The sequence below is a fragment of the Henckelia pumila genome, chromosome 4 (assembly GCF_033568475.1).
Source record: "Henckelia pumila isolate YLH828 chromosome 4, ASM3356847v2, whole genome shotgun sequence".
Classification (NCBI taxonomy): Eukaryota; Viridiplantae; Streptophyta; class Magnoliopsida; order Lamiales; family Gesneriaceae; genus Henckelia; species Henckelia pumila.
This window is the reverse complement of record NC_133123.1, coordinates 8,290,308-8,301,199: the sequence shown is the minus strand read 5'-3', so window position 1 is coordinate 8,301,199 and position 10,892 is coordinate 8,290,308. Positions and strand designations below refer to the sequence as shown.

At 36.3% G+C, this 10,892-nt stretch overlaps 2 protein-coding genes across 2 annotated transcripts; one reads left to right on the top strand and one right to left on the bottom strand.

The window, feature by feature from the left end:
* Positions 1-464: 464 nt before the first annotated feature.
* Positions 465-3,135, top strand: LOC140867615 (3-ketoacyl-CoA synthase 11-like). Its single transcript, XM_073272676.1, has 2 exons — positions 465-1,457; positions 2,181-3,135. The coding sequence occupies exons 1-2, from the start codon at positions 663-665 to the stop codon at positions 2,958-2,960; spliced, it is 1,575 nt and encodes a 524-aa protein (XP_073128777.1). The 5' UTR covers positions 465-662; the 3' UTR covers positions 2,961-3,135.
* A 2,208-nt stretch (positions 3,136-5,343) lies between these two features.
* LOC140865375 (armadillo repeat-containing protein LFR) lies at positions 5,344-8,661 on the bottom strand. The gene is made up of 8 exons (XM_073269993.1): positions 8,458-8,661; positions 7,750-7,919; positions 7,528-7,661; positions 7,185-7,441; positions 6,661-6,760; positions 6,432-6,570; positions 6,215-6,342; positions 5,344-6,117 (listed from the first exon to the last, which is right to left on the bottom strand). Exons 1-8 carry the CDS (start codon positions 8,645-8,647, stop codon positions 5,862-5,864), a joined length of 1,374 nt encoding a protein of 457 aa, XP_073126094.1. The 5' UTR covers positions 8,648-8,661; the 3' UTR covers positions 5,344-5,861.
* Between the last annotated feature and the right edge of the window lie 2,231 nt (positions 8,662-10,892).

Sequence of the window (10,892 nt, the reverse complement as noted above, 5' to 3'; positions counted from 1 at the left end):
TATCATACTGTATGACGCAATATGAAATGGGAATAAAATTAAATTAAATTAAAAAAAAACCTGGAATGGAAACCTGAACAGCTAGCCACATGCAAAGGCGTGGCAAAACAGAAATCAACCTGGCAAGTGTGGACCAAAGTAACCAATAATAAAAAAAAGGTAATGCTACATGTATACGGAAAACTACAAGTTGGGTTGCACATTGCACTTGAAATTACTTGATTATCCCTGCACTTTATTTGAAAAAAATCTTTCAAAAATGCATGTAGGATAATCATATAATTTCAAGTGTAACGTGTAACCCAACATGTAACTCTCAATATGGCGTACATGTATCATTGCCGTAAAAAAAAAAAAAGCATGATAAAATCACTCCACACGAAATATATCGATCCTGCTATTTCCCCGTCTGGCAAATTCAATGCCACTCCGCGCCTACAATTAAAAGGGTTCGTTGGGGGTGGTTGCATCCATTCCCACACACTTACACACACTTCCTCTCTTTAAATTCTCACACACTTCCCCTCCATTTTTGCATACACAAAGTTAGCTTTAATTCTCCCCTCTCCATCATTCCAGGAAATCTATTCTTCTACTGGTTTTCAAATTTCAGGGCTTGTCTTAGCTAGCCAAAGATTTGATCTTTATCCTTGTTTAGCAACATGGGGAATGAGGGGATCATGAACAAAAATAATGCCGAAACGGGAAAGATTTCGATCGACTCCACGAGTGAGAGAAAAGAGCGTAATGGTTTGCCTAGCTTTGTTCAATCCGTGAGGCTGAAATATGTGAAACTTGGCTATCATTACCTCATATCACATGCCATGTTCTTGTTTCTAGTCCCTTTACTTGCTCTTTCCTCGGTTCATCTCTCCAGCATAACGGTCGAGGATTTGGTCCTTTTATGGGATCACCTAAAATTCAATCTTGTCTCGGTGTTTGTGTGCTCTTCGCTCATGGTCTTTTTAACAACTCTCTACTTCATGACTAGGCCAAGAAAAGTGTACCTAGTCGACTTTGCATGTTACAAGCCCGATCCTAAGTTTATTTGCAGCAAAGAAACGTTTATGGAAAGATCGATTGATGCGAATATTTTCACACCTGAAAACTTGGCTTTTCAGAAGAAAATCTTGGAGAGGTCGGGTTTGGGACAGAAGACGTACTTCCCGGAAGCGATTTTGAGCGTGCCGGCGAATCCATGCATGTCGGAGGCAAGAAAAGAAGCGGAGATGATTATGTTCGGGGCGATTGACGAATTGCTGGCGAAAACCGGCGTGAAAGCTAAGGATATTGGGATTCTTGTGGTGAATTGCAGCTTGTTTAACCCGACACCGTCTCTTTCCGCGATGGTAGTGAACCATTATAAGCTTAGAGGGAACATTTTGAGCTATAATCTTGGTGGAATGGGGTGCAGTGCTGGTTTGATATCCATTGATCTTGCCAAGCAACTTCTGCAGGTTGGTCCTTTTTTTTTTGTTTTGCTTAATTAGCCTTGTGAAATTGGATTTCATCTTATATTGTTTCGTGATATTTTTATGTTTGATTTGTTTATTCACAAGTTTGTTTGTTTGTTTTGACTTTTTTTTTTTCTGACGACAGTCGTAGGATTTAGTGTATAGTTAATAATTTGATGATGTGATATTGAATAAGATTGGTTGAATAAGGACTAAATTTGAAGTTTTAGATAATTTTGCAAAAGAAAGTTGTGCTAGAAGTGCTAGAACACCTAAAGCAGCCAATGTTAAATGCCTATAAAGGCAAGTAAATACTTAGGCAATGCTTGCAAATCATGCATTCTCCACCTTATGAAGGATATAGATACAAGGGCTATGACATCAATTATTGGCGTGAACTACTATTTGTCAACGCTAAAATTGTTCATATTAAATGCAAAAGTTATTACCATATCTATCTATATAGATAGATATTCTCGTTTTCCAAGGGAATGATAATGGAAAAGCTCCGTTTTTTTATTCTTCAATTTTGTGCTAAACATTTACATTTACAGTACTCAACGAATAATTTATTTCGAATAATCTCAATTCATTTACATTTATCGGAGTTATCGTTTGTCAAGAACCAGAAAGTGACACATTAACTCAGGTAGATGACCAAATCACATGTCACACATTGGAAAAAAGTATTACTAACTCCTAACTTTTGAATCAATAATGTGACAGGTTCAACCCAACTCATATGCCTTGGTAGTGAGCATGGAGAACATAACCCTAAACTGGTATTTTGGCAACAATCGATCAATGCTCGTCTCCAACTGCATCTTCCGAATGGGTGGAGCCGCCATCCTCCTATCCAACAAACCGTCGGACAAACATCGTGCAAAGTATCAACTCATACACACCGTCCGGACCCACAAAGGTGCGGACGATAAGAGCTATGGATGCGTGTTTCAAGAAGAGGACGAAAAGAAAGAAGTAGGCGTCGCACTTTCCAAAGACCTGATGGCCGTGGCAGGAGAGGCGCTGAAGACGAACATCACTACTTTAGGCCCATTAGTCCTCCCCATGTCCGAACAGTTACTATTCTTTGTCACACTGGTTGCAAGAAAAGTACTGAAGATGAAAATCAAGCCCTATATCCCGGATTTCAAGCTTGCTTTTGAGCATTTCTGCATTCATGCCGGTGGAAGAGCGGTGTTGGATGAGATTGAAAAGAATCTCGAGTTGAGCGGATGGCATATGGAGCCATCAAGGATGACTCTTTACAGGTTCGGTAACACATCCAGCAGTTCGTTATGGTATGAGTTGGCATATTCCGAGGCAAAGGGGCGGATCAGGAAGGGCGACAGGACGTGGCAAATCGCATTTGGTTCCGGATTCAAGTGCAACAGCGCGGTTTGGAAGGCGTTGAGGCGGATTGAACCGGCTAAGGAGAAGAACCCTTGGATGGATGAGGTTGATGAGTTCCCTGTTGAGGTGCCTAAAGTCACACACATTGGTTGATAGGACATGCTTCTTAGTGAAAATTGTGAAGTATTTGTATGATATAATATAATGAATATTGCATTTTAGAAATTATAGATGTCATTCCAATTAAGGAAGTTATTATTTGGGAGTACAAAAAAAGGGGAAATGTTTCTATGAAGGGCAAATGTAGAGGTTCCATTGATTCATTGTATATTGAGTTTTCTCACATGCATAATCATGCACTAAAAACAAACTGTTCTACACAAGCTATGATACCCTTCAATCCCATATTCCTTCGAGTTCTAAGATTTTCGTACAAAACTCGAGCGTCGTCGATTCGAAGGCACTCGAGCTCGATCAATAATCCAATAATAAATTTAATGAAAAGAGTTTGATAAAGCTGTGATCTATGTTGATTCATTATATACAAGAATCGGCTGAAAATTAGGGGTCACTAAGGTAGTGTTTGGGAGAGCTTCTAAAAAGTACTTCCCAACTTCTTTATCATAAATTTTTGAAATTTTGTAAAATTTTATGAAGAAAAAGCTAAAAAGTGTTTCCTAAAATCTTTCGTGTGTGGAAACCAAAATACAATATGGGATATCTGAAAGCTTCAACACCAAGGTGATAGGGGCATTTAGTTGGTGGTGGGTGGGCTGTATCGTATGTTGACAGCTTGAACTGTAAACTTTGCAGTGGGCCTTGCTTCTGGAATCCAGCTTTCATCATTCAATTACTCTTAAATAAATGTACGCATAAAAACCTACACCATTTATCTATCCAGTCCTTTTCACCTGTTGACATATGGCTGCAAACCATGTGCCCATCTACTACACCCAACCCAAACCAGAATAAGTCACCATTTTAATTTCGTGTCATAGACTCATAATATATAAAGTTTCTCTATATTCAATCGATTTTAAATCTTCTTGTTTCAAACTATATGCTGCTAGCCACCAGGAGTCCTGCATCTTCTCAAAAAAAGGTGGGGATATTCATTCACTTTGTCAAAAGTTTTTAAAAAAAAATGGTTTCTTTAGGTAGAATCGTGTATGAGTTAAGCTTTCATTGATGTAACCTTTATCATATTCTTATTGGCTGTGATTAGTTGGTCACTGTTAAGTATTTTGATGGAACAATGTATGTGCACATAAACTTCCTACCAAAACAAGAGGCTAGCTAATATTATTTGATTACTCGATTTTAGAAAATCAATTGGTTGATTTTTCAAACGAATTCAAGTTAATCAAGTCACGAAAGCATTATACAGTTTTAACTATGCGCGCCTTCTTGGAGATTCAGAGAGTGTTTTTGACTTTCTTTTGGAGTTCGCAAAAATTATTTTAAATAGTCAAACAGATCAGAGAAGAGTAAATGTGGGCCATAAAATTGGGCTTGTGATAATTTCCTACAATTGGGCCCCCCAACGGACCAATTACCTAGAAAATGTGCAGGGTGGCATTTGCTCCATCGATTCAGGCAAATCTAAATGCACAAGGATGGATGGCTCAGCACTCAGTCCACTGTTCGTCTATATCTCTTCAACCATGGTAGGCCCACGGTATGTGCGTGCAAACAGAGTCGGTGAACCCCAAAAATAATAATAATATTAAATAAAACGATCCAAATCTACGATAAACAACAATAAACATTAAACTTTTGGTATAAAAAATTTTGTTTTAATGAGTTGATCGAATATCTATATCACAAAACCGACAGTTAAAACGATCTCATAAGATTTTTTGTTAAATATTATATTTAGTAACCAACTATTAAAGAATGTAAATTTAGTCCCGATATAACTTATCACATCCAATCTCGCGCTTTTTTTTGAGATATTATTTATCCATCTCTTAATTATTTATTTTACACCAATCAAATCATTAATTATTTATCTTACATCAATCAAATCATCGAATTCAAATTACTATATTACCCCTTATAAATAATATTATTTATATTTTATTTATTGTTAAAAGAACAAAATGATAATTTATTATTTTTTATATATAATGTAATCAATCAAATCAATAAACTATAATCTATCAATCAAATCAATAAAATATAATCTATCAATCAAATCAAATATTATATTAACTATCATTTCTAATTTATTTTTTATTACATTACATTACATTATTTATCCATATATTATCAATCCTATCACCCGAACCAAACTGGGCCTAAATGCTAGTAAGAGACTCAGATGGGATAATTAGTTTTAGTTGGATAGAAACTCAACTTTATCTCATCCATAATATGAGATCCTCATATTTACAATAACAATTCTTTTTCTAATTGATTGACCCACGTCGTCCCCTCGTCCAATAAAAAAAATCATTTTCAAGCTTTCAACCCCTTAAATCGAATTTTCTGGCTGTCCTTGATAGAATAACCGATCCAATCCGAAAAAACCGAATAAATGCATATACATACAGGTTACCCTGTTCGGTGGATTGTATACAAATATGCGCTTGTCCAACAAAGTAGGATCGGATAACAAAAATAACATTACACGTGCCTAATCTAGGGGCCCTCCCCAATCACCTTCCACTCCTTTCAGGATGCTATTGTTAGGGCCGCTAGACCCCCGATGCCCCTTGTCCCGTTACAGTTAAGATCTTCAACGTGATATTTGGTATTCTACTATAAAGAACACCGGCACATTAAATGGTGTCACCAAGACTGTTTTGTGTGTGTATAGGAACGGAATCAACGTGGAATGTCATTTCAAAAGATGAGCCACTATTAAAATCAGAGGGATTTGGATTCATAACAACTAACTTATCAAGAATGCTTACACGGCGAAGGAGACACTACAGACTCAGTACAGCAGACATAAATAGATTGCGAGTGTGAGGATGAAAATCAGATGGCCAACTAGCCAGACAATTTTCAGAGCCTAAGATGAAAAATAACTAATGTTACAGGGTTGTATCACATGCCCCAAATACCACGAGCAGATGCCACTTTACTACTTGGTCGAGACGTCAATTCAAACAATATACGAGCGAATGTATCGGAGTACCTTGTATCAGATAAAAGCATGTCTGCAAATGCATTTTCATATGCTAGTAGAAGGGGCTTGTTTTGCGGCTCCAACACAAGATTCTCCAAAATCAATGTCGCTTTCCTGCAAATTTCAGGAACTGGGTGTGGTGTCCGAATCACTTTCAAGAGTCGGTCAATTGCCCTGAAAATTCGCAGCCATGTGGTTTATATACAGGCTTTTACCTCGATAAATCCCAAAAAAAAATGTAGGACATAGATATTTCAGAAATTAATCCAACCATCTCTCGCTGGCAAGTTTCAACCGACAGTCCAAATTAATTTCTGCGAAGTTATAAAGCGCCCCGATTGCAGCTGCCTGAGCATCGGTAGATGGAATGCTCATCATGTCAACTAATCTCCGATAAATCTGCATTTTTTAATCAATCACAAGTCAGGAAGCCGACAGAAAATGAAACCAACACTTGAATGTGACGTGGATATTAGGACAAAGTTGACCTGTGGAACAAATGACTGAAGGAAAGTTTCGTTATCAGGATTAAGTATTAAACGACCAATTAGTTCTGCAGCGGCACATTGCCAAGCTTTGACAGGAGATCCCAACATTGTCATGACGACCTGGACCACACGTTTTGGCCTGCAGTGGATCAATCAAGAACCAATAATTCACATTTAAGATGACAAATTTCAGAGATGTGATGAAATGAAATAGGAAATAAAAACTTACGTCATTATGAAAGGTTTTGAAGGGAGAAACATTCGAAGGTCTATCAAAGGGCCCAAATTCATGATGGTCTCAAGGGCATTTGTAACAAGTTCTTCGTCTTCTGTCCACATTAAAGGACTGTTAGAATTACATTTGTTAAATGGATTTGGTGTGTATCTATTTCAAATTACTTTGGAAGAACTGAAAATCCATTTAAATAGTTGAGACTAAGTTTAAAATAAATATAAGAAAATTCGAAATACAGATAATTTACATGTATCAAAACAAATGTAATTGTATTAAATAATGAATTTGAAATTCTGTAATTTTAAATCCATCAAGCAAATTTTGGAGATCTCTGACCTCATTCTTATCTTAAGCATATTTTCTCAGTACATCTAATCACAATAAAACTCATAACGTGTTCATTCCATAGGTCTCGGAACAAACAGCAACATTCTAAAATCACCGAAGGAAAACAAAAATAAATGGCACAGCGGCAAAACTTGTAAGAAAGGATAAGAGCACGAAAATTTTTTGTTGACCTGTAATATTGTCTTCCAAACACTGAAACATAGTTTCGAGACAATGACGACTCTGGCTCATAGCTATTTCATTATCAGCCATAAAAGAGAAGTTCCGGATAATATTTGAAGCTGCAACAGCACAGAGCTGTTTTTCTGCACGACCTTCCTCGTCAAGGTTAAAGAGGCCATCTTCCTCAAACCACCAGCCGGAAGGGCGAGACTTGGTAGTCGTCTTCTGTGCAGAAACCTCTTCATTTGGGGAACCAGATCCAGTGCTGCCACAGATTGAAATAAATGTGAGTTCCAACCTCAAAATAGAAACCTTGAATGCCGATTAGTGTGTTATTGTAATTTGCCTCACCCAGGATGTGGAACAGAATCACCAGTCTCGTATCCATTCCCGAATCCAGTAACAGCAGTATTCGTACCGAGCAATTTCACCCTTGGTGCCTTTGTAAGGACCCTGGGTAGAGCAATCTCACGCCATTCATCTATCTGCTCTGATTGAAAAGAACCGAATCATAGGGACTGTAGACTTAAAAATGGCAATGCATACAACAAAATTGTCAGAGGAGAAACATACAACTTGAAGCAAAGCGTCAAGCACCCCTGGAATTTTGGCAAGAGGAGTTGCATCTTTCCGGACTTCATCTTTCTCTTTAAATGAAAGCAATGTGAGAGCATTCAAAGCCCAAGTCAATTCACTTTTTAGTCCACTTTGAAGAGCCAAAACTATCCTTTTGTTGTTCTGCTCTGATAAAATTGTTGCAAAAGAAGATACAGCTTGTTATTTGCACTGGGTAAATTGGATGGAAAGAATAGACGCAACACTTGTCCGAGTCTATTTCAGAAATAATATTATTGAATAAACACCGTTCATTTTTTAACCTGGTGTTTTGATATCTTAAATCCCTTACGCATGTACACCCTTCTCCTAAAAAAATCAGTAAAGTTTCATCCTTCAATTTCCTAAAGCGTAAGCTATCTAAATTTTAAATTAAATCGTTCCAAAACTTGAGGAACCCGCCAATTCTAACTCGCAAACGAAAAATATATGTGATGAAGTTCACAATTCCATCTCAAGGAGTTCATATAATCGTAGTTACTACTTTATGTCTTTCTTTATTGGGAAAAAAAAACACCTATTATTTTATACACAATAATTCCAAATTTTCATCATAGAATAACTCATTCAGCGTGCATTGAAGAATTAGCCCAGAAATACAAAGAAAAATCAAAATCATTATGGAAATAACTACAGAGACAGATTAGGGTTTAAGAATATGCCAACCCGCGAAGGCCGAGTGAACCTGGAGGGAGGGACCAAGGAGGATTGACGGAGCGACGGAATCACCCCCCACCGCCGCAGCAACTGCGGCTGCAGAATTAGTCCCGCTGCCGAAGGGACGGCCTCTCTTGGCGGCAGGAGCGGCCGAACCGCCGGATGCTCCACCCAGCTTGCTAAGATCCCTCTTTTGCATCTCTGCGTATACGGGCCAACGCGTGTGGGAAAAAATCAGCCTTTTTGAAGTAATTGTGAAATTTATTGGGCCAAATCAGCCCATTGGTTTTTTGGCTTTTAATATTCAGTTGGGCTACGGATATAGGGTAATAACGTTGAGAAGGCCTCAATCACAAGCAGCAGCTTAATGCTCAGAAAATAGGTTGCATTTTTTCCTTGTCAAATTTTGAAATTAATTTTCACGGAAGGTTTTAATTAAGCGCTGTCTGTTAAGAAAAAACTACTTTTTACATATGCTTTGATTTAGTTCTTAAATGTTCTTTCTTCTTTTTTTTTTTAATCTTACTAGGAAATCGATGCTATGTAAAATAAAAGGTTAAAATTGAACTAGTTTTGTATAATGAGAACGATATAAGTATAACTATAGACACGCTTAGGTCAATGTGAAAGTTATTTTGGTAATTAGGGATCCACAATACACCCTGGGTGTTTTATTTTATTTTTATTTTTTGAAATATATTGTATAGAGATGCTTTAATTTGGGTGTCGATAGATATGTGCGAAAAATATTTTTAAGTGATCGAAAAATACGTGGTACAAACTATATAAGTGGTTTTGTCATTTTTCTATAATAAAAAAATCGCCAATTTTGTGATCAGTTTGTGAAATAAGAATAGTTTTGTAATTTAAATCAAAATGTGGGTATTAGATAATTATAAAAGTTGATAGAGATAATATAAGAATTTTACAATTGGTCATTGCACTGACGAATTTTGTTTAATATTTCATTGACATAAAAATTGACTAGAAATAATTGAATTACTTAGAATTCAGTTATTAACCAAATATATCTGTACTATATATATACATGGGGATTTGGGGTATGTACTAAAACTAATTTTGTGAATGAAAATTGGAGAATCTCTTTAATTTCAAATGTATCAAACAATTGCTGATTAGTACTTGTGGTGTATGTTTTTTTCATAATAATTTCCTTGTGGTTCTGAAATTGTACTGGGATGTTCACGTACGTACTTTATTGAAGTGTGCGTACTTAACAAATTCAATATAATTGTACAACCTTTTCCCTAAGAAAAAGGAAAGAGATTAATTGAGATCGTACTATCCTTACCTAACATTATATTTAGGACGCTCATCAAATTAATTCCAAAATAAATTATGACTACATTGAATTAGCCCGGCAGTCCAAGCAGAACTAGGCAATTATCAAGGACGTGTTGTATCTGTGTGCAGTGCCTACCGAGATAATCCAAAAGTTAATTTCGCGAACATCTCAAATGCAAAAAAATATGCACCCTTTGATACCTTTGCAGTGCCTGCAAGAAGAGGAGCATCGAAGTAGCCCCAAAAGTGAGAGAGATCCTCTCTCTGTTTCTCTTTTTTTCGCCCTCATGTTGTAACATGGGAGATCAACATGAGGTCGTACCAGATAATCTCCTCCATGAAATTAATGGTTTTTTAAAACCTTGAATTTTAAAAATCATTATGATTAAGATTAAAGAAGAAGATGTATGTTATGCTCGTTAATGCTGGCACACATGCAATAATACTTTTTTTTTACGGTTGCAATAATACATTATTAACAGATCAAGGTTGTGTAGTATATTTTGGACAATTGAAAACGTAAATAAAAATTATTATTATTAATGGGTTTTTTCACTTGTACGCTTGTATATTTTTAAAAGAACTATTCCATGTTTAAGTACAATTGATTTTAGAGAATATAGGCTAAAGATTGTACTAATGTACTATCATTGAGCAGACACAAATTATGCCCGAGCATTATGCTTGAGCTTATCCTACACCTCCAGCCCCACACATAATCGAAATTTCTACCTTTCAGTTTCATAATTATGGAAAGGATAAAATTTTGAAATAATTATTTTAAACATAAAAGTTATTCACTTTATCACAAGGAATCGACAACTCTTGTCCACACCTTCTCCTCTACTTGGAATTATGTATTAATAATTTGGGGGATTATCAACTTTATTGTCATTTTTTCGCACAATTCAAAGTAATAATTTTTGGGTTGCCGTGTTAGTTGTTGAGAGCACCAAAATGTGGTTAAATGTAGTTATTTTTCCCAACAAACACAAAAAAACTACCAAATTTTATTTCAGACAAATTTAGTTTTTGTTTCAGCTTTCTTTAATAAACGATTATCCAGGCCAAATCTTGATGGCCCCGGTATAGCATTTTTGCAAGTATAAATAAAATTGTTCTCAAACGAGTGTCTGAGT